General features: G+C 35.7%; 3 protein-coding genes across 4 annotated transcripts; 1 reads left to right on the top strand and 2 right to left on the bottom strand.

Annotated features, from left to right (window-relative positions):
* The first annotated feature begins 7,872 nt into the window (after nucleotides 1-7,872).
* LOC110755277 (uncharacterized) lies at nucleotides 7,873-8,983 on the top strand. The gene has a single exon (XM_021956460.2). The coding sequence runs from the start codon at nucleotides 7,942-7,944 to the stop codon at nucleotides 8,830-8,832; it is 891 nt and encodes a 296-aa protein (XP_021812152.2). The 5' UTR covers nucleotides 7,873-7,941; the 3' UTR covers nucleotides 8,833-8,983.
* A 1,799-nt stretch (nucleotides 8,984-10,782) lies between these two features.
* On the bottom strand, nucleotides 10,783-16,922 carry LOC110755278 (Ring/U-Box superfamily protein). 2 transcript variants are annotated; one of them, XM_021956461.2, is made up of 8 exons: nucleotides 16,751-16,922; nucleotides 15,104-16,199; nucleotides 14,662-14,780; nucleotides 12,588-13,550; nucleotides 12,193-12,505; nucleotides 11,911-12,076; nucleotides 11,205-11,310; nucleotides 10,783-11,109 (listed from the first exon to the last, which is right to left on the bottom strand). In XM_021956461.2, exons 2-8 carry the CDS (start codon nucleotides 15,929-15,931, stop codon nucleotides 10,992-10,994), a joined length of 2,613 nt encoding a protein of 870 aa, XP_021812153.2. In that variant the 5' UTR covers nucleotides 15,932-16,199; nucleotides 16,751-16,922; the 3' UTR covers nucleotides 10,783-10,991. The 2 variants fall into 2 exon arrangements, with proteins under 2 accessions (XP_021812153.2, XP_088111256.1); XM_088255130.1 differs by lacking the exon at nucleotides 16,751-16,922 and adding an exon at nucleotides 16,320-16,622.
* Nucleotides 16,923-21,907: 4,985 nt separating this feature from the next.
* LOC110755307 (Late embryogenesis abundant (LEA) hydroxyproline-rich glycoprotein family) lies at nucleotides 21,908-22,830 on the bottom strand. Its single transcript, XM_021956492.2, has one exon. The coding sequence runs from the start codon at nucleotides 22,763-22,765 to the stop codon at nucleotides 22,169-22,171; it is 597 nt and encodes a 198-aa protein (XP_021812184.2). The 5' UTR covers nucleotides 22,766-22,830; the 3' UTR covers nucleotides 21,908-22,168.
* Between the last annotated feature and the right edge of the window lie 594 nt (nucleotides 22,831-23,424).

Consider the following 23,424-nt stretch of genomic DNA (forward strand, 5'->3'; position numbering starts at 1 on the left):
ATTATTCTACTAAATTAAAGGGAAAGGTAACTGGAATTGTAGCACACATGTTTTTATGTAACTGATATCCTTGTTGTGAATGTTCTAGCCATGATAACAAAACTAGGCCAAATACTATATGGTATTAGTTTTTAATTCCAAACGGTATTAGGTAAACAACATTGTTCACATTTAAAAAAAAAATGTTTATTGACACTATTGTCAAATGCTATTTAAAAACCCTTAAGAAGTATTGAATCTTTTCCAGTTTTTTTTTAAAAAAAGAAAAAAGTATTGTATATTTTATTTTATTGATTCTACCATGTCCATGTTAGTCAGTTGACTTTTGGGCTTCGTTTGGTTCACGTAATGGATTTGAGGGGAAAATCACTTCCCATGTCATTTCCTAAGAGATGGGAAATGTAGATTCATTTCCCATGTTTGGTAATAAGTAATCAAGAAATACCACTTTCTTTCCTTTCATATGTTTGGTTTGTGTAGGAATGTAAAACAAAGTTTGTTTAATTTACCAATTATACGCATATGAAATTAAATAAAGAGAGAATGCATTTAATGCTATATTGTAATTCTAAATTGTTAATGGGAATAATACGGTCATGAAAAATGTGTATTTAATGTCGGCTCATTTTCCCAAACTTTCTCATGATGAGGAAAACAAAACCCAAGGAGGGACGAGGGCTTCACTTTACCCCTACTTTCCCATGTGCAAGGTGCCATTTTCCCATGTCTGGACTTACCAAACATGGGAAAGCATCTCCGAACCTCCTCTTCCATGAACCAAACTGGGCCTTGGGGGTTTACATTAAATAAATTATACCCCAAACTCTCATTTATCATGTTGTAAATAAATGATATCATACGATTCTTGTTCACAGAAAAAGAAAGAAAACAAATTGCGAATTGAGAACAAAAACGGAAATTGCTCAAAAGTATCCTGGCCTTACTACTCCAGAGCATATATATGCAGCTTGTACGACTGTGGCTGTAGAACTACAGAAAACCTAAGAATGGTGTGTGATGGGAACCCAGCCTGTAATATATTTTAATTGTTTGGTAAACTAAGAAAAAGGAACTGTTGATTATTTGTTCAGTGGGATATGCAGGAGGCTGTGGAAATATTCCTTATGTCCCCGTCAGGTGAAAATTAGAGTCCAACGTCCAAGAAGGTATCCAATGCGGCTAAGCACGTTGGTGTGCATACAGACAAGAGGAGAGGGAGAGACATTGATAGAGAAATTATATGAAATTTGAATAGAGATCAAGATGTGGGTCCCCTACTGTGGACAAAAGGATACTGCATACACATCCATGACATCCTCACAAACCAGCTTCAATATTGTAAGAAATAATCTATAGAAAACAACTAGATGTATATGGGATATATTTTTGAGTCGGGTGGTCACATTACTACCTAATTCATTCATTATAATTATAATATGAGTGGACGATACGATTATATGTCATGAGACCTTACAACAACGTTATCAGTTAACTCTTGATCTACTAACAGTGTCGGCCCTAGACTGGGGGAGTCAGTGCAACTGCGCTGGGCCCACTGTACGGGGAGCCAAAATGTTTTTATTTTATATTTTATAAAGAGGTGTATTATATTTATTTTATATTATATATTGTTTTAATATTTTTAAACAAAAAGTAACATGGGGTGTTTCAATTCTTTTAAGCTCTAATTAATTGCAAATTTGAAAGTTTTAAGTTTGTTGTTGTGGAGGGGGATTTCTCAAATTCCAAGTTATGTTGTTCTTTGTTTATTATTTGAAGTATTAAAATTTCATTGGATTTCTTTGTATTGTTTCTGATTTCAAGTAGCAATGATTTTTTTTTAAAACAACAATATGAAAGTCAAAAAAGAAAAAGAAATGATTGAATTGTTACAAGTATTTATCTTGTTTATGCATTAGATTTGAATGTATCAAGTGTAGCCTCTTATTTTTGAAATTTGAATTTATATAATTTATTTGTCTTGAATGTTAAATTTTTAGTTAATTTGAATAAGTTAAATCTTGATTGAAAAATGAGAGTGAGTCCAGAACTTAAGTGAAAAAAATATTATATATCTACATGCCTAATTTTTTACATATACCCTGGACCCTAAAAAATTCAGGACCGGCCCTGTCTACTAATACTTATCTTTGCAAATAATGGGGTAAAATTAGTCAAAACACTTTGTTCTCAAGACTTGGGAGTTCAACTCTAAAACCTAATTTCACATGCCACGACGTGATAAACTCTACCTATCGAAAATGGAATCAAAGACTTGAAAGAAGAAAAAAAAAAACTAAAATCAAAATCAAAATCAAAACATTGATCAAGTGAACGGAAGTACTGCACATCCACATCCACACAACTGGAGACAAGAGAAATTTTTAGAACTAGATAGTACTAAACACAAGATGTATGGGTCTCAAATATGATATAGGTTACTGTAGAAATGTGATGGCTACATACATATCAGTAGAGAGTGAAAGTGATGAGATATATTTAAGTCGAAGTTTCAATATTTTTGGTTGTATATGGAAATATTCTAAAAAGGAGCCTCTCATAGCTTAAAATGAGTGAGAGAGTGTCAGGCCTATATGTAGGCAAAAAAATACAATCCAAGGAGGTGCTATCGAGAGAGTAGATATAGCTTTTAGAAGATAAGATACAACACAACAAATTGTCAAATTCTCTCCACCTCTCTCTACAAATTATGGCAACCTTTTCAAAACCTCTTCCCCCAAACTAGCTAGTTCCTTTATTTCGTGCCCCATAAACTCTCCACTCCACTCCACTTTCCATGGCTGAAGATCATAAAGCTTCAGATCAACACCAAGTTCTATCAATATTTCATGATCACCAACAACCGCCACAAGGTCTCAAGGAGAAAGATGATAATAGTGAACCAATTATTCGAAAGGAAGAGGATGATTGTCGAACACCGACCTCTCGTGATCACAAGATACCTACCATTCAAAGCTGCCCAACCACACCAAGAAAAAAAGGACAAGCTTTTGTGCTCAAGAGGAAATTAGCAGTGTTCGATTTCTTCGAAAGCACCGGGCGTGAAGAGGTAGAGTCCTTCTTTCGTTCTTGCTTTGAATCTCCTAGTTCTAGGGTTAAGAAGAGATGTACCAGTATATGAGCCTTCTGGTATATATTTCTAGCTAGCTAGCGTATATTTTTCATTATATTATTCCTATTAATTCCTTGAGATATATATGTAGATATCAATCATGATGCAAGGTCTAGACTGGCTACAATAAGTGGATAGACTACAAATTATGTACAAATTTTATAATAAAATATTCAAATTCATGGGTTTTTTTTTTCTTCTCTTCCTTTCTGGTTCTTGATTTTTTTTTCTGGTCAGAGTTATTCTGTTCTTGTCATTTTATCATCAACAAGCTTCTTGTTCTAGTTGTTGCTAACATACATATACTCCTTTTGATTAAAAGAACATACATGCTCCTCTTCTCTGCAAATTTTGATTAATTTATTCACTCTTGACCATCTGTGGCATTAAATTTAAGTTGCAAGGAAATTCTGAATTTCCAATTTATTAGAGATATAACTAGCACAGTAGCACTAGCACCTCGCAGCAATGTTCTTTTTTTTTTTCTTCTTCTTCTTATATCTCATCCATCAATGAGTTTATCTTAGAGTAAATTTGTAATTAAAAATCTGATTAGATCATGTATTTGTAAAATTCTATATATTTTATTTGTCTAAGCCACCATCCTTGAGTTATATATATATTCATATCAAATTCACCATTCGGTCAGTAAACTGTAAACATCGAAGGAGTTCATCTGTAATCTTTTTTTGCACTGGAAAAAAGTAAATATATGGTAATGCAATTGCCGAAACCAAAAAAGAGTTTCGCGTATAAGTCCATAAATGGGGCCCAAATTATAAAGAAATCCTACAATACTTAAACTCTAGGGAAAAACCAATTGACTTGATACATATACTTTTGATTTTGAACATCAAGAGAGTTAATCTGTAATGTTTTTTTGGCACTGGAAAAAAAAAAGGGGAAATAACTTCTTGAATATCGCAAAGATCTCATCCAGTGAAAATAAGGCTGTCATTCCCACATAGAGTAGAGTGATACTTGGATGCTGCTACCAATTATTTTGGCTATGTGTGTGAAGAAATTCACTGCTCCACGATCCAACTTTTGCAACCACTAAATCCACGTTGTATAGTACGGCCAAACCAATATCTCCAAATGGAAAAGAGCAGGGCCGACCTTGTTTTTAGCTAAGAAAATTGTACTATTTGATGGAAATCAAATTTACTAATATATATACTGGCCAAAAAGAAGTTTTGAAAGTATAAGCAAGGGGTGGAGTGACAAGGTATAGCTTTGGATCCTATTCTCTGTGTCTTTCGCAATTAGGGTAGCTCCAAAACATAAAGGCCTTCCTCTAACTTGTCTCTGGTTTTTGGAAGAGAGCGAGAGAGATGCAAGAACAAGTCAATATATCCTCGAGTGGCCATAAGCACTCAAGGCATGAGGATTAACCTTGATCCCATATTTGTGATCTATACATGTTTCCCTCTTTCCGGGACCTTGGACCTGACCCAGCCAGATTTCGACCAGGCTCAAACAATACCAAAAGACCAATACTACCTGGTTCAGAGCCATACTTCGGCCGGAAGTGGCCCGTGGTTCTCCAAACTCTGGCATTTCATGTAAAATTGATATTAAATAACTTATAATTGTGTAATTATTGAAAAATCTATATATTGTTGGCCCCCAAGTAATAAACATGCGAAGAAGTTCCCTGCTACACAATCCAACTTTTGCAACCACTAAATCTAATAGTACTAGGGCTCCAAATGGGAAAGAGGGCATTGCCGCCCTTGTTTTTAGCTAAGGAAGTGGTATACATTTGGGAAAAATCAAATTTGGCTCAAAACAAGTTTGGAACAGTAACGTATAAAGCAAGGGTACTAAGGAACGTATATAGCTTTGGATCCTATTGTGTGTCTTTCGCAAGGAGAGTAGCTCCAAAAGATAAAGGCTTCCTCTAAATTGTCTTTGTTTTTTGAGAGAGAGAGAGAGAGAGAGAGAGAGAGAGAGAGAGAGAGAGAGAGATGTAACAGCAAGTCAAAATATATCTTCGACTGGCCATAAACACTCTGATGAACTTTGATCCCACATTTCTGATCTATACGAGACCTGGAAAATATCGTGTCATATTCAGTGTTATGTTTTCTAGTTCTTGTGCTCATATCATGTCATTTCCAATGTCCACGTGTAAAGTATTTTCTTGTCAAGGATTATTTGGTATCATATAATTTTATCTCCATGTTGTTGGAACATATTCCAAATTCATATTATTTGGGTTTTTATCACAAATGGTCTTTGAGGTTAGCGAAAAAACATAAAAGACCAAACGTGATAATTTCGCAAATCTCATGAACCATTTGTGATAAAAACCTTCTTGTTAATAGAAAGCCAATACTAAACAATCTTAATTCAAACTACTTAACTAGCCGATGAGCGTAACTCAAAACTAACACAACTCTGTTTATTTCTAAACCAAATAAATCATACATTTAAGAACAAAAACCCATGTGATCATAATACTAACAAAACCATTAGAAATTCTCAAATTATTCCATGGCTTGTATATACTAGATTTTAAGAAACAAAAAATTAATTATTTTCTTAATATGGCAATAGTTAAACGGAGATTTATTATGTTATGTGCATATTCTGTAATTCGGTATCTCGGTGGTATGTAGTTTTTTGTTTTGCACTTTATCTGGGTTTGTGCATACCCCTATTTGATGTCATTTGATATTAATGAGGGGGTAATTTTGAGGGGTTGTGTTGTGGGGTTCAATTCAGCCGTATAATAATAGCTTTGTAATTGATCATACAACTATTAAGGACTCCTTACTCTAACCCCTCGTTACAGTTTCTCTGTGCACTTTTGCCGCAAATAAGGTTTAGAATTTAGGTTGAGGACCGAACACCGTTTGGGCATACATACACATTAACTCTTTCAAAATCACTACTCTAATTCAAATCATTGCACATTTGGGAGCTTGTATAATGAGGGGGTAATTTTGAGGGGGTGTGTTGTGGTGTTCAATTCAGTCGTATAATAATAGCTCTGGAATTGATCATACGACTATTAAGGACTCTTTACTCTAACCCCTCGTTACAGTTTCTCTGTGCACTTTTGCCGCAAATAAGGTTTAGAATGGTGGTGGGCTCGGTTTGAGTTGGTTCGGTTTTGGGCTCAACCTGGACACCAAATCATAGACCTCGGTTTGGCTATTTTGGAAACTAAAACCGAAACCAAACCATAATTGACGAAAACCGACCAGTTCGGTTAACCGAACTTGATGGGTTGGTTTGGTTCGGTTTGGATTTGAGAGAGAGAGATGAAATAAAATCGATGGAGAGATGGAGAGATGGAGAGATAGAGAGGAGAAGAAGGAAAAAAAGAGGGAGAGATAGAGAAGAAGAATAAGAAGAAGAGAAAAAGAAGAGAGAGAGAGAGAGAGAGAGAGAAGAAGAAGAAGGAAAAAGAAAAAAAGAGGGAGTGAAGATAGACGTAAGAAGGAGAAAAAACAAATAAAGAGAGTGACTGATGGAGACAAGACAGACGGAGAGATGGAGAGAGAAGAAAATTAAAAGAAAAAAAAAAGAGAGAGAAGACAAGATGCATGCGTGTGTTGGGGGTTTTAAAAAAAATTCAGTTAGGCATGTGTGTTGGCATGCCCAACAACAAAAGGTAGTTTTTTATTTATTTTTTACTTTTTTAAACTATGTATTATATATATACACACACATAAACAGAGCTTTCATCGAGGGATTCTTTAAATTAGTTTATTTCAAGAATGTCTTTGTAGGGCCGACTCCGCATTGTATTTTACTAATCCAAACCATCTATGTTTTAGATAATCATTCAAAGATCATCTCTACAAAAAATCACTTGAATCCAATATCGTTTGACCACTCAATTGTGTTATTGAAATTTTAGTACTTTCTTGAAGTACCGTGTTCATTTATTTTGTATAATACAATTGGATGTCGAAACGGTATCCGATTTATCTAATTTTTTGCCAGGATGATCTATGAAAATAGACTTAAAAAATAGATGGTTTGGATCGTTGAAAAAAAAATTCGTAGAGTACCCTAAAGGGTGTCTCTCAAATAAAATTATTTGAGGGATCCCTCAATAGAAATGAACTGTAAATATATATATATATATATATATATATATATATATATATTTCTTATAATAATATTGTATATAATATTTTTTTAATATCGCTTATTTGGTTTCGTTAAACTGTGATTTTGAATATTGCAAACCGTACACCAAAGTATATATTTCGGTTTGGTTTGTGTTCAAACCGATGACCAATAAAAATTGAAAAAAAATCAAACAAACCCAAACCATCGATTTAGTTTTGGCAGTTTGACCGGGTTGCCGGTCTGAATGCCTAGCCTTAGTTTAGAATTTGGGTCGAGGACCCAACAGTTTGGGCATACGTACACATTGAAGCCCAACAACATTCTCAAAGTCTTTCATTTAGTGGACGCATTTTAGGCCTAGCCCATATATTTCATGTTGGAGGGCCCACTGCAAGAATCTTCTCCTGGAAAGTTCAGTAGAAAGATTTGGGAACTTGGGAATGTTCAGGAAAGCTCCAAGAAAAGTGAAAACAATGTAACCACCACTTTTACCCCCCACGTAGCCATTGGGTTCAGAAACCACTCAACACCTGTCCGCCACTTGTCAACATTTGGTAAAACCCCACAACACCGTTATTATCTACTCAATATCGATATTTAACTACATAAGTTAATTCTGTTAATATTCCAAACAACATCTCCATTTTCAAATCCATTTTCTGAGAGGGAAAGAGGCAACTTTACTGCACGCAAATATAGGGCCACTACTGTCAAAAATGGCCCCGAAGCGCTCAACGAAGACGGTGGTGAAGACCACCAAGCAAGTTGTGAGAGAAACAGTTCAAGCCTCATCAGTGGTTCAAAGCAAAAGGCAGAAGAAGCAGAGTGAAGACAGTAGTGATCAAACTCGGGAGCCAGTCAAGACTATCAAGACTATTTCCATTGAAACCCAAGAAGAAAATCAAACCCAAAACGTGGAAATCTCAGAGCCACTCAAGACTAGAAGGATCCCCATTCAAACAGAAGAGGAAAACCAAATCCTAAAGGGCCAACACGCTGAAGCAAAAACCACTCTCACTTCTGATCAGAAAGAGGCAGCAGAAGAAGAAGAAGGAGAAGAAGGAGAAAAGAAAGAAGATCAGGAAGATTCAGTGGAAACCAATATAATTTCTGATGAGAAAGAAGATGAACAGAAAAGTGAAGAGGTCAAGACCCAAGAAGGAGAAAAGGAAGATTCCATGGAAACCAATACAACTTCTGATGAGAGAGAAGAAGAGAAAGAAGAGCACAAAAGTGACGAGGTGAAGACCCAAAAAGGAGGCAAGAAAAGTAGTGAGAAGAAGAGGAAGAGGAGAGAGAGAGGTGGAGGAGAAGAGTACAAGATATATGTGCATAGGGTTTTGAAGCAGGTGCACCCTGGCATGGGAGTGTCGTCCAAGGGCATGACAGTGCTAAACAATTTGATGAACGACATGTTTGAGAGGCTGGCGGATGAGGCAGCGAGGCTGACCAAGTACACGGCAAGAAAAACCTTGTCGTCTAGGGAGATTCAGGGGGCAGTGAAGCTGGTTTTGCCTGGTGAGCTCGGGAGACATGCCATGGCGGAGGGGACCAAGGCTGTATCAACCTATGCGTCCAATAATAATGGAAGACAGTCCAAGTCTTAATTAAGATCTAACCAAAACAAGAGTCTTAATTAGGATTTCGTTTTAGTTTGTTTATTTATATGTTTCTTTCTTTTTGTAAATTGGTCTTCTTTCTTTCTTTCTTTGTAAAAGGGTTCGGATAACCATGTATAGAGGATGGCGTGTGAATATTGATCCACCTGTTTTGGTTATGAATTCCTCCTCTCTCTTCTTCGTCTCATTTTGATATTATACTTTTCGACAGCTGTGGACAGGATGTATTAATTGTCTGAATTCTATTGAGATTCAGAGCACACTTCCGAATTATATTCATGCCAACCGAGTCATTTCAGTAGAAAGTCATTCACTTGCATACACATACTGTTTTAAATTTGAACTTTCATAGCATTATTAGATTAGATTTGAACTTTCATGGCATTTGGTAAAAAGGAAAACATTCTCCTCTTTTAGTTTTAATCTTTTTAAAAAAAAAAAATTTTAATCGTTTGATAGGACTTATTTCTATTCATAAGGGCCCCTATCAAAAACACTTTTATTTAAACCAAAGCAAAAGCATTTCTTCTATTTAAATCAAAATTTATGATATCTTTCATGGAAAAATATTAAAGAAGCCCGAATCAAAAAATGTATTGTCAACCACTTTCAAAAACTAATGTAATTGTACCATTTTCTTTTGGTAATTGATGGTACTAGGGTTGGTTTTCAGAAGGATCGGATCCGAATCATTCCAATTCCAATCCAAAAAAATTCAGAATGAAAACTTTTTTCCAATTCTTTTCCAAAAACCTTTAGAATTTCAACATCCATTTTGATTCGAAAAACTACATATTTAAGAATTTTTATGGAAAATAGTTGAAAATTTTAAACATGACCAATGATTTGAAAGCTTAAAATTGACTCAAAATTGAAGACTCATACGAAAAGCTTGAAAAATTATTATATGTTATTACTTAGATGTTGTTATCCTTTATGAAATTACTCATCTATGTTTATTTGGTCATTAAGTCATATTTAGTTGAAAATCAAATTAGTTAATATGTGCAAATCTAAGTTTGAATGATTCGGATCCTCTGCTCTGATTTTCTCTACCATGATCTGCTTTACTTTTGTTCTCCATATGCCACCTTATTAAAAGTTAATATACCTAAAACAAAAAACCAATTTACTCCTAATTAAAAAAGAAAAAAAAACCAAACTAACGGGATAGTTAACGTCCAAAAGCTGTGTTTTTTTTTTTCTTCTTCACGTTCCTCTTTTTTTTCATTCTTCTTCTTCATGTTCTGTCCTCTTCTCCTTTTTCTCTCCTTGTATAAAGATTGCTGCTTTTGGTGGAGGAATTAAATTATGGGTACCTGACCAATATTAGAAAGGTAAGCCTTTTATTAATTCATGGGTTTTCATTTTCTGGGGCTTTTCTTATTCCTTTGCTATGAAGAACGAAATAGAGAGATTCATAATTTATGTTGGGTTTTGTTATGGCGTGTGGTTTGTAAAAGATGGTTTTGCTTTCAATGGATTTTCGTAGTGATGCTTATTGCTTTGTGATGGTGGAGCAAGAAGGTGAAGCAAAAAGGAGAAGAGGACAAAACGTGTAGCAAGAAAGAGAAAAAAAGAGTTGTGATGTGTCAACTTTTATATCCCTTGGATTAAATTTTAATGCGGTGGTGTATGAAAAAAAAAAAGTAAAGAAAATCATCGCAGAGAAATCAAAGCAAAGAATTCGGATCTAAGTTTGAAACCCCAATATATTTCGAAATACGGAATCTTAAAATACATTTCAATTTCAATCCCCTTTTTTTCGGGAATTTTCGGATTTAAGAATTCATTTGAGCTCACCAAAATCGGAAATTTTCGGATTGGAATTTCCAATCCAACTTGCACCATACCAAGTAAGGCGGGGGGGGGGGGGGGGGGGGGGGGGGGGCCGCAGTCAAGAGGCAAACCTCAGCTATAACCTAATTGGATACTGAATTTATGGTATATTAGCTTTCCATTCTATTTTATTAGATCAGAATAATGAATCAAAGAGAGCATTTTCTCTGTCAATCGTACACTCAATATCTGTAAGACATCATGGCAGCTAAGCAGCAACAAAAAACAGACAGAAAAAGAGATTGGAGCAAAACCCTATGATGCCTATATATAAATGTTAACTTTAACTTAGTAACTTAGTGTTCAAGTTACAGTACAGAATAAGCACGGATCACCTCAACTGCGGGTGCTCTACACATCGGACACTTTCCGCTACTCTCAACCAATTCGGTAGCACATTTTGAACATGCACACATGTGCCCACATCTGCAAGACGAAATGAACAGAAATTGAAAAACGATGTTAGAATCTCCACATATCCGACAATTCGAATCACAAAGGTGCTCATTTTGGAGTTTTACCTGTACAGTAAAGAATCAATACTTCTATCACAACATATACAGCAAATTCCTTTCCTTACATGATCCCATTTAGAGCCATCTTCTAGAAGACCATCTTCACACAACCCTGCAGAAGCAGACACCTCTCACAGTCAACTTAAGGAAAGCAAGCAATGGACCTAAGTTTTAGAGAATAGTTCACAAAACCAACAACCAAATAAGGCGAAATGACAAGGGATCCACAGCAGGAGATGGGAGCAAAGTTTTATAAGGAGAGGAAACACAAACAACTAGTATCATCTTTGCAAAGTTTTAAAAGGAGAGGATTAGGGTTTAGAAAATCTAATTTCGTGGTTAAGTCATAAAGGTTGGGATTTTATCTTTTGAATGTTTTTGGTCAAATGATGTTTTCATTGCAAAAATGGCACATTACAAGCCTAGCCCAAGATTTGAGAGGGCAGCATAGGCCCATAAGTAAACGTCAATCTTCTTCTTAAATGAAACGTAACGTGTTGTATACGGTGGGCTGGGAACAAACTGATGGAGTTCCAATACATTAAAGCAGAACCAACACCATTGATAGAAAAACCAATCAGACATAATTTCATTGCAACTATCCAATCAGAGTTAGAAAAGCTATCCTAGAGGTGGTCAATGTAGAGTAAAAGTTCACCATAAAAAACAACTACGTAAAATATGCTTAAGTGCATCAAAACTATTGACAGACCTTGTGAACCAGATGATCTATTCAGGGCATCAGAAACTTCTTGTCTTATTGAGCGCTGCAACTCGAGTTGCATATCCATGCAGGCTTCTAACATCCTTTGCAAGTTATTCATCCTCTGTTGTAGCCTACCCATGTCAATCCTCATATCGTTAATTATCTCCCAGTCCTGTATCAGTAAGCAAATTGTACATTGACTAGGCCAAAAGGTAGGCGTCAAGAATATAAGTGACTTGATATCAAATTATGTGAACGCAAGATGCAAGAAAAATTATGTGAACTTACAATTCCAAAACGTTGATGCATGTCATGCTGTGGCCAATTATCAGGGTGTGACTCCTGGTCCCAAAGTGGTGAGGGAGGTATTTGCTGTGATGGCAGCACAGTACTAGGACTAGGACTCTCAACAGAATCCACTTGACCCTCATTTTGATATCCACCAGTCTGCTCTAGGTCCTGTTCTGCAGATTCAGGAGAAGGTGATGTATCATCTAGCTCCCAGTCAATGGTAGCATGGCCTTGTCTTTCCACATATGATTGTATAAGTCGATCTAGATTTTGTCGGAAACCACTACTAAGAAGATTAGAAACCCTTCTCCTGCAACATTAATAAGATTTCCATGAGAAAAACTGATCCTTCAGAAGCCCAAAGCATATTCATGAATTAATAAATTTAATACCTGCTTAGGAGTTCCCTTATCTCTGTACTATGAGCATTATCGTCATCAGGAAAATAAAAGGTATCGATCTGTCTGACTGGATCAGCATCCTGGTCAGATGGCTCTTCTAACCAATTGTGAACAGCCTCCTGAAAACCACTTTCCTCGTGCCACACTTCACTAACTTCTTCAAGATGACTGTTTTCTCTATCCTCGCCCTCCAACAACTCTTGGGACCATTCATAACCAGCAGTTTCCTGCTGATCTCCAACTGTAATTCGACCAACATTTTCTCTCAAATCATTAAACTCAGCAACAGGCTCTTCCCAGTCTCCTTCCTCATTTTCTGAAACTCGATCCTGCCATTGTTGTACCTGAGAAGTAAATTCTTGAAAATTTACATCCCATTGAAAATTTACATCCCCAACCATGTTGCCTTGTAAATTATATGTATCACCAGATTGTTCACAGATTACACTTTCCTCCCTACTTGGCTCAGATTCATTAGATACATCAATGACTTCTCTCATGTTACTGTGTTCACCAGCATCATTTTGCGAAGTTTCTAGGGGCTGCTCAACAGCAGCGGTTGCCTGTAAGTTCCCAATCATATTACTACCAGTACCCTCACTCCTTTCGACAAAGTCAAAAATGGTTGAGCAATGCCCGTCTCTTACAACATTATCTGGAACTTCTTCCTGCCAACCTTCCGCAGGAACATTAGATTCTTGTGAATCTATATCCAGAATGGTGTTGCCACCTAAATCACCCCTACCATTTGACATTCCACATCTATCATGTCCTCTGTGATCACTTGCCTCTTCATTAGCGTCAGATTGTTCGAAAAAACTATTTACCTCATGTAAATTGTCTTCTTCAGCATGTCCATTTCTACTACCACAAGACACACTTGAAGATGTCTCAGAATGGCTGCTGCTTACTTGACCACATGCAGTATTATCCAATCTGGAGCAAAAACCTTCCCTACTCCAAAGAATAGATGCCCAAATATCAATGAGAAAATAAATAAAAGCATTTTTCTATATAAGAGACAAAAAATTAATGAAGAAATTAATTCAGTATTAGTCAATGAAATAATCCAGACAGCTTCAAGAATAAAAGAAGAAAAAAGTTAATTGATTTACGTGACCACAATCTATAATTGATAATAATATAGAAGATTAAGATGCTCTAAAGGTGAAAGTCTATATGCATATATACATGAACATGAGTGTAGCATCAAAAGCAAAAAATTACATAAAACAAAGTCCATGAACCGTAATTTTTTCCAACCAGTCAGAAACAGCACCATGAGGGTCCATTGCAGGGCAACATCATAGTGAAACGGTGATAGAGGTTTTCAAAAAGAACTCAAACTCAATTTCACCATGTCAAAAGTGATTTATATCTTGTTCTAACACTTCAAATTCTACAAAACTAGTAATCAAGAAAGGAAACACAAATAACTACATCCTGACAACCCCACTACTTAAAATTGTACCAAGGAATTAATCCGTTTGTTTAACTATCGACCAAACTCACCAGCACAAGCTAATAGCTATAGTTTGTCATCTTTCCAACAATCAAAATATAAAATTTACAATCTGCCCATTGTAATTTAGACTTAATCATCTTTCTATGGTGGACCACCCTTCAAGCCCCATAAACTCACACATTATACCAAAAACGCTTTCACGATTAGAAAGGGGCTGGAAGAATGGGTTTGCTGCATACCATTTTTGTATATCACTTTTTGGCTAAATTCAATGATTATCAAAAATCGTGCATCAACAACTCTTGGTAGAAGAATAATTAGAAAACTTAGACTTGAGGTGTCCCAAATCATTTTTACTTCAATAAATGTAAAGATGACACAAATTATACAGAAAACAAAAGAGGATCACAAGGATGGGTTAATTCATCATTACGAAACGATGCAATTCCACCTATTCATTGCGTAAAACTTACAAAGACATCTCAGGTGTATATAAAATGGAAGATCACACAATATTTAAGAAAACACATTAGAGCATAAAAGCTTTGCAAAGAAAATTAAACATATCATTCTTATTAATTAAAGCAGGGAAAATATTACCTTAGACCAGAGACTGTGTGTCTTTGCCTCAATAAGCCTAGTTCATTTTCAGCCATGGAAGTCGGTCTCTCATTCTCAATCACTCTAACATTTCGTAAGAATCTTCCTCTGAGCAATGACTGCGAGAGAAAAGCAAAAAAAGAAAAAACATGTTGACATATTAGTAACAAGAACAGTTTTCCATGCCTAGAAACCAGTAGAAATGCACAGGCATAACAAAAGCATCATTACACTTCTAGAACATGATACTAGCATATTGATTTCTTGTCGCTAAGGATGTCTGTATGGGTATTCACATTATCCAATGACTATCGAATATCGTACATAAAAAATTTCACCAAAATGAGATTGTACGCTCAAGTATAACAAACTCAAAACCCATTTTCAAAGAGTAATTCTATGATAAGTAACTGAAGATGTGGAAAGCATGATAACAATGAACCTGAATGCGATTGCGGTGAGCAAAATGTGATACGGCCTGGTGCTCCAACAATTCTTGAAGTTCTCTTTGCCTTTCCCTCTCAGCCTTCTTTAACATATCCAGCACAGCCTGTCTACCGCATAACTTGCGAATGCCCCTTCGCGTGAGCTCAGACCGGCCTTCAGTTTGGTTAACAACCAATCCATCACGAACTCGTTCAATTTGATTACCAATTTCAGCAGGCTGTTCTCCATTATTGTCACCAGAAGCACCTCTCTGCTGGCTGTTAATTTGCACCCACTCCCTTACAATTCTGACCCTCTCCTGTTCAGTTTCACCAAGCCATTCTGCCCTTGAACTGTTACTCATATTAGAAACACTTGAAGTACATTCAGCCACACCACAATTCATCCATTCCCTGAAAACTTGCCTCACCCTCCCCCTTTCAACCTCCCCAAAATCAGAATGCTCACTGCTAAAATTGCTACAGTTCTCATGTTCATTGGATGACCCAATTTGACCTTGAGACCATAATCTGCACTCACTCTCCGCCACACTGTCATCCTCTAAATCACCTGTGTGTTCACTACCGTGGCCTTCAGCAGCATCTGCTCTTGAGATGTCATCTATCAACCTATCACTTCTTTGTTGAAGCAGCCTTTCACTGATTCTCTCTTGGGCACGACTCACCACATGCTCATCCTCAAGCTCTCGCCACATTTGTAGTAGGGAGGACGGGCGGGTGTTTACCCTCCCTTCATTACCTATCCGTCTAGATGCGTGAGACTGAGAGTCTCGAAGGATAGAAGGCTCAAGCACAGAAACATTGTGTAGACCAGCAATAGCCATTGTACAAGATTCAAACTAATAATTAGACCTTAAACTCATCTGTATAAAATGCATATTAAAACCGCATTTCTTTACAGGAATTACAACAAGGTGATTCTTTCAAAAATCAGATCATCAAACTTAGACGAAATTAGCCAAGGTCATAACTATCATCCCTGTCATCATGGCCACATGAAGATGATAAACATACTCATCCAATCTAACCAGCATTAAATCATCCAACCCCATAAAAATTTCACCATGACGTGATTGCTTTCTTCACTTGTCGCTGCATGTCAGAAAAGGATAAGAAACAAAAATCAACATATTTTTCCTTTTAAAGCTTTAACTCATTACGAAGTTGTAGAAAGATAAACCATTTACATAAAATAAAATTCCAATTAAATACCTTAGACGTAAAAAAGCAGAAATTGAACAAACAAACAATCTTGCTAAAGTCCAAAACTCCGAAACCGCCTGAGTCAAAAATCTATTCAACTCCTCAATGCCTCTGTTTGGTCTCTGAGAAATTTTACAAAATGACAAGAAACTAAGGCGCAGAATCCCCTATCCCTCAGAGACACAAACATCCCAACAGCACATTCAGACTTAGTCAACCTTGGACTTCCCACACCTAACAACCATAACCGGAGATTCAAAGGTTTATTTTCCATCATTTTCCCTACCTTTCCCGGAAACCAAACAACCAGTAAATGAAGATTCAATCAAATTTCAAATCGACATTGCAAATCACTCAAGATAAAAACGATAAATGACCGAACAGAACATGAACCGCGATGTTATTGATCAATTTAAAAAGCGAAGATTAAAAAAACGTACCGGTGAAGCTCTCTGCCTCTTGATTTGGGAGTAAAGGAAACGAAACCCTAGCTGTGTAGAAAGTAACAGTGAGACAGAGAAAGAGTAAGAGAGAAGGAGAGAGAAAATGGAAGTTTCAAAGAGAGAGAGAGGGAAGAGCGGCGATTTCACGAAGAATAAATGGAAACACGTCACCGTTGAGAGTCTTCCCCCATAAATATTGCCGTAACGCAAACGTCTTAAATTTTGGGGGAGCCCGCCAGGAGCTGTCACGTGTCACCTGTCTGTTTGTACCGGTCATTTTACGAAACCTTCCAAATCTTAAATTTAACGGGAAGTGGGGAACAAGCTTGAGAGATAATAACGGCGCCGTTTCGGGTTTCACTCCTTTTGTGATGCGGCGCCGTTTAGCAAGCTTCCTTTTGTAAGGATCTCAGTGTTGTGTTTTGGCTAAAAAAAGAAAAAGAAATTATCATTTAATTATTGGTGATGTGTTCTGTTTGCTTCCATTTGGATGGAGATGTTGTATGGCACGACACATTTTTCACCATACATTAATTTGTAGGAAATTGAATAATATTATATTCAAAGAATAAAATATAGTATTTTTTTCTATAATATAATATCATTGTAGATGTTTTATAATATTGCATGATAAAGATGTGGCAACCAATAGATATGGAGGATGAGCTCAAAATATATATGACCATGACAGTGAAGTTTATTTAGTGACAGTTTCTTTACCAACACTGCATTGTTTATTACATCTTCTATAGAATTCAAAATCTTACCTTTATGAAAGATATATGGTGACTAAATAAGGTTATTCAATAATTTATTAGCTAGTTCGTATTATCGCAATGTCTTATTTGCTGTGAATAAATGAAGTCAACAATGAACTCCGGAAGAAAACAAATAAAACATTATCACATTAGTTGGTGTAATACGTTAGTGTCTGTAACATTTACTCAAAACGTAAAGTATTGAATTCATTATATAGATAGATTGAGTCTTCTTTTTTCTTATTGGTTTTTGGGTAATTAGATAGATTGCGTCTTCTTAGTCCTAAAGCAATTGAAGGCTTCATTGAATTCAAATCCCTTTTCAACTACCCTTCTCTTCCTCATCATGCTTGCTCAAGCTGACAAGCTCGACAATGATTGGTTCTGATATAAATAATCTTTTTATATATTTAAGATGTATGGAATTGCCCAAGTACACATAAGTGTTCTTGATTAGTATATAACAAAAAGAGATTGCAATAATTAGTGACTCCTTTTAGGCTGTTAATTAACACATTAGAGAAAGGCTGTTGCCTGTTTGCCTGTTGAGTGTTGGTCGTCTATCAAATTATTCCGACCAAAAGAAAATTTATCAGACTAAAAATCCATTAAAATATATATATAGTGTTGACTTGACTGTTGCCAACTACGTCGCTGACACTGGTTTATAAATATAATAAATGAATGAATCATTATTAGGGTTAGCTCAAACCTCCAACCAAATTTTGATGAAATTGAGTAATCACAACGTGGCCAAAATGGGTCCTCGATCGTCTTCAAGAAAACTTGGGTTGAACTTTTATATTATATTAATATGACAAAAGGTCTCAAGTTCGAATCCTATAACATCTTAGTTGTATGAGTATGTGTGAGAAATTCTCTCTTCTATTATTTAGACTATCGCTTCTACTAAAAAAACGACCAATTATATTTGATGTAGAGCGTCTAATCACTTGGAAAGAAGTTATTGTATCATTTTATATAAAAGCTCCATTTTAAAATTTTATTTTCAACACAAACATGACTTTATTTATGAATAATCATAACGCATGACCATAATGACATGGTCCCTCTATCAAAAAAGAAAAAAAAATTATGTTTATATTATCCCAAATATATATATATATAATGAATATTCTTGATTTTTCTCTTAGGTTATAAATGAATATTCTAAATTTTATAATTGGAAAAGAAAAAAACCCCCTTTTAGGTCACATAATATCATATTATGTCTTTGAAGTAGTAGACATTGTGATTAATTAAAAAAAAGTAGGGAGGCATTATGAAATCCACATGTAATCTGCTTGCAAGAGCTAATATATGGCCCCGGCAACCTGAACTTTGAGGCCAACCCCCACAGCTTTTGCTACATCTTGTTTTGCTTGCATGCATGATGCATGGGTCCTAGATTGCGTGAGCATTCACGTTCTTCTGCCGCTCACTCACTCACTTCTCACATATAAAATAAATATGCTTAGTTTAAAGTTTTCTTTTTATTCTTTATGATCAACCGTATTTCAATATTGGAAAAAGAAATATCACGGGACCAAGGAATTAGTAATGAAGTGTAATCATCTAGCTAAACAATTATGAAAATATAATATTTTGGCAAGACGACTAAATGATAAAAAGATTACATGATGTAGAAAGTACATTTTGTTTTTAAATAGAAGAACCCAGGAACCCTAATTAAGGACACTTAATACCAAAAATAATCTAATTAACCCTCAAAATAACAAAGAGAATGAGAGTCGAATTCTGTATATATTATTATATTCCCTCAGTTATTTTTTTTATATAATTAAAATCTCTCTTTAGAGACAGAGCTATATAACCCAAAAAATGCGGGAAACAGAAAAGACTGGAAGTAGAAAGAAGATGGTTGTGAAAATATGGACAAGGACATAGAGACAGAGAGATGGTGTAAAATGTGTTAGGTTACCCGTCTTTCAAAACCTTTTTTCTTGTCGATGTAATTTGGCCCTCCTCTTCTGAATGTTTTATGTTTTATTTCCTTAGCAATATCTGACAAAGCAGAAAGAGCCCTGGTTGAATGTATATGTAGTGGAGGGGTCCGGAACGGAAAGGGCAGGCTTGCTTTGCTTTGAGGGGACAACTCCCACATCAATATACGTCACAAATATTTGCAGGAAATCTGTTTAGGGTTTGGACCCCAACATTGCCCTAATTAAAAAGGGCTGGACCTTATTATGTTGGGAAATATCGCTCTCTCTCTCTCTCTCTCTCTGTGGGACTGTCTTATAGTAAGTATGTCCTATTATATAACATGCATATATGTCCCACTTCGGTTGTTCAGGTGAATTCATTCATGTTATTTGCTCACTTAGCATCAAATCAAGTAAGGATTGCATCAAAGTCCCATCTAAAGATAATATCAAGTTCACAATCACTAGAATTGAAACATAATTTGGCAATCTTTTTTTGGTCAAAGTAACTCTAACAGTGAAAAAAATATTACAAGAGGTAAAAAGTTCATTGCTAAATTCCTAAGCTCATAACTAATCTTTCCCCAAATTCTAACTCCAAATCACCTCTTTTTTCTAGGCTCAGTCAACTCCAAATCATATTAAGTACCCATTTGACATTGCTTATTTGGGTGATAAGTGATTTTTAAAAAAATTTGGGATGCCCAACCCTTTTGGTAAACTATGAGAAAATCACTTATTGTTAAAAATTGCTGTGAGAGAAAGCTATAAGAGAAAGCAGCTAATGAGGTGCTTTCATTTTCTGATTATGCGGGAATCATTTTCTGATTATACGGGAATTAATACCAACAACACTTTTAACAAAAAGTTTACCAAACGCCAAACTGTTTTCTCTCACAGCAAATCTAGCAAATCTGACAATGATTATTTTCACAGCACAGTATTATGATTGCTGCTAATCATGAGTGATCGACAATCCTCCGATTCCAAGTTGGTAAACATGCCAAAGAAATGATAATTACAATTGAGGCTGTTGTAATTGTTAGCCTTTTATACGATAGAGACTTGACCACTAGGGCAATAATTATAGCTTAACATACTAATACAAGATGTCGTCCCAATTAACTCTACAACCTGTCATTAGTTCAAATGTACCACGTCAGCACCATATCAGCTAATTAGAGTTGTTCTAGCCAACCAAAAAACTTGGCCTAAAGAAGAAAAAAAATAATGTGGAAGCTTGATTTCCACCATTTCATATGTTGGCCTTCCTTCACATTTCACACCTAATGAATAAAATTGACAGAGAATTCTCATACACCCAAACTTCTTACTCCCACCAAACAGAAAGCCAGGTATATAAATTTCGGTGAGGCAAGCTTTTCTCAACCAACATTTTAGTGAATTCGAGACATTTGTAAGCTTTCACTATTTTTCCATTACTCTTTACTCCACTTTAACGATAAAAGTTTAATTGTTTATTCTTATGTTCCTTGCAATTTAATCTGTACTTTAGTTATATTTGTTTAAATTTATAAATAAAAAATATTTTTGGATCTCGAGTCTTTACATTTAGAAGATTCTTTGTGTATACTGGCAGACCCATGAAGTTTTTAAAGGAGGTGCAATTTTGAAAGGGTAAAAGCTTTATATAAAAAAAATGACAACCAAAAATGCTTATAATTTAAACAATACCAATGTCATTCATAAGTCATATAAAAAATATAGCATTACAATTAACCTACAATTGTTGGCGATGATGTTTTATATCATGAAAACATCAAACAAAGAAAAGAAGAAGAAAAAGCCCACGAAATGCTTGCCTTGTTTAAAGAGTTGTTGTTTAAAACCCACGGACAGAACTGTTTCAAGAAAAAAAATCCTTGTTTAAAGCCCACAAAATGAAAGCCTTTTGAAAGCCCATGAATCCGGTTTCCTCCTTTCTTTTTCGCCCTGGCTCAAAACGCTGCAGTGCTGACTGCTGGCTGCACAAACATAGTTTGGCTAAGACATTCTGTCGAACACCTTGAGTACATGACCACCAGCCTTGAGTGCATGACCACCAGCTTGAGCAAAGATACAATTTCCGTGTTATAATTTTACTTCATCCAAATTAAGACAGTCCAGCTCCTTTTATATATGGTGACTTGTTCAAATTCGTTCTGAAACTTGATACTGAATAGAACATTAGGGCATCACACTTCACTTGCAATTGATACGTGACAATATTCATTAATAAAATTGTTGCTGGGTCTTTAATTATTTCTAAACTGTTGGAATTTCGGAGTCAAAAGTGTCAAGAAACTGGTGAAAAAATTGCTCGAAAAAAGAAGAAAGAAAAAAGAAAAAATGAAATTGGTGACAAAAAAGAAAAAAGAAGCCCACATATTTGCTATTTCGTACCAAAGCCCATAAAGTACAACTTAAAATAAAAAACCTTGAAGCATATCTGATCAATCCATATGGATTTCGTTACACAATAAATAAATGAATAAATATCACAATTACATGAAAAATGAAAAGTTCAACACAAAATAAAACACAACAACAATGACCACACACATATATAGTTCAGGATTATATGAAGAAAACAATGTAAGTTGTAACAGAGAGACTAAAAAACATGGTATTTAAAATAAAATAAAAACTCCCAAACAAAAGAGAAAAATTCAGTCATTGAAATACGCATGCAGTTGCAGAGAGAGGGTTGATCAAATTTCTGTATAACAGTAAGTCCTCTTCAAGTTCTTAGGCCTTGAAAACTCCAACACTGGGGCACATGAAACCCTTAATGTGCGATGGCGCGATTTCCAAGCTCCAACCTTAAACCTAATCCTTGCCTTGAGCCAAACATCAAACTGGATCTTGCCTGATCTTTTCTCAAGCTGTAGATCGTTAGAGACAGAGCTGGGCAGTGCAGTGGAATGAGCTGTGAACTTGACGTCGAATCGGGTCACGTTTCGATGGCGCTGGTAGAAGGGATCAACCCCAGAAAATGCCACTGTCTGGTCATTGTAGTTCACAGTGGCTTGAATGGAGTCATAGTATATGGAAACTCTCTTGTTGGGATTGTAGGATCTTATGACAAAATCAAAGTCGGCAGAGAGGTGGTCATTGGTTAGGTTGAAGTTTTGGATTGAACCATCTTCAATGGTGTAAACAAGGCGCTTGGGCTTGACAATTAGCCAAGTGATGAGCACCACAATACCCAAGAGGACAATGCAAGCTAGCAAGACTATGGCAATGAGTCTAATTGGATTTGATTTTGACTTTGGTGCTTGTGAGGGCTGTGATGTAGTGGTAGGCATTTTGCATAAAATTTTTGGACTGAAATTTGGACCGCTCCTGAAATTTGTTGCTTGGTGGGTGCACCTCTCAAATGAGCTGATATAAGAAAAATCTTGAGGTTCTTTTTCTCTGTCACCATGACACTTTTTCTCTTTTTGTTTCTTGCATGAAACTCAAGACATCTTGATAAAGGGCTGAGGCTGCCAGTCCAGTTTGTTCTTTTCTTCAGCTCTGGATGTCTTAAGATTAAGATTTGAGAAGTAATTTATGTGTGTGATTGTGACAGTTGAGAGCAAAATCATAGCATTCTGATTCTGCAGACATTGGCTGTGCTGTCATCTGAACTACTTTACCACCAAGAAAAATATGCTAAAGACTGTGGAGTGAACCCCACAAGAAGAAGTAAAGAAAGGAATATACTTACATGGTGGCAAAAGTACCATTTTAATATCATTTGCTTCAAGTCACTAACTTTATTATTAGCAATGTGATTAGATATTCATCATGTTCCTATCAAAACCATCTTTATTGTTATTATTATTATTATTAGTTATTAGTGTAATAATTGTATAATATTTTATTCATGGTTCTTGCTTTGCCTCCAAGGTATACTAAAACCACTCTTGTAAGTTGCTCACTTTGTTCTGTTATTCCCATCCCATCAGAGCCCAAAACAAAA

The sequence above is a fragment of the Prunus avium genome, chromosome 6 (genome assembly GCF_965620075.1).
Source record: "Prunus avium chromosome 6, drPruAviu1.hap1.1, whole genome shotgun sequence".
Lineage (NCBI taxonomy): Eukaryota > Viridiplantae > Streptophyta > Magnoliopsida > Rosales > Rosaceae > Prunus > Prunus avium.

What these genes read in the sequence shown, in the direction of transcription:
- LOC110755307 (XM_021956492.2), bottom strand. Translation starts at nt 22,765, where the DNA reads ATGCCTACCACTACATCACAGCCCTCACAAGCACCAAAGTCAAAATCA.
- LOC110755277 (XM_021956460.2), top strand. Translation starts at nt 7,942, where the DNA reads ATGGCCCCGAAGCGCTCAACGAAGACGGTGGTGAAGACCACCAAGCAA.
- LOC110755278 (XM_021956461.2), bottom strand. Translation starts at nt 15,931, where the DNA reads ATGGCTATTGCTGGTCTACACAATGTTTCTGTGCTTGAGCCTTCTATC. An exon ending in CACACAGTCTCTGGTCTAAG is followed by an intron (nt 13,551 to 14,661) that starts GTAATATTTTCC and finishes TCTTTGGAGTAG; the next exon opens with GGAAGGTTTTTGCTCCAGAT. An exon ending in TGCATCAACGTTTTGGAATT is followed by an intron (nt 12,077 to 12,192) that starts GTAAGTTCACAT and finishes TTACTGATACAG; the next exon opens with GACTGGGAGATAATTAACGA.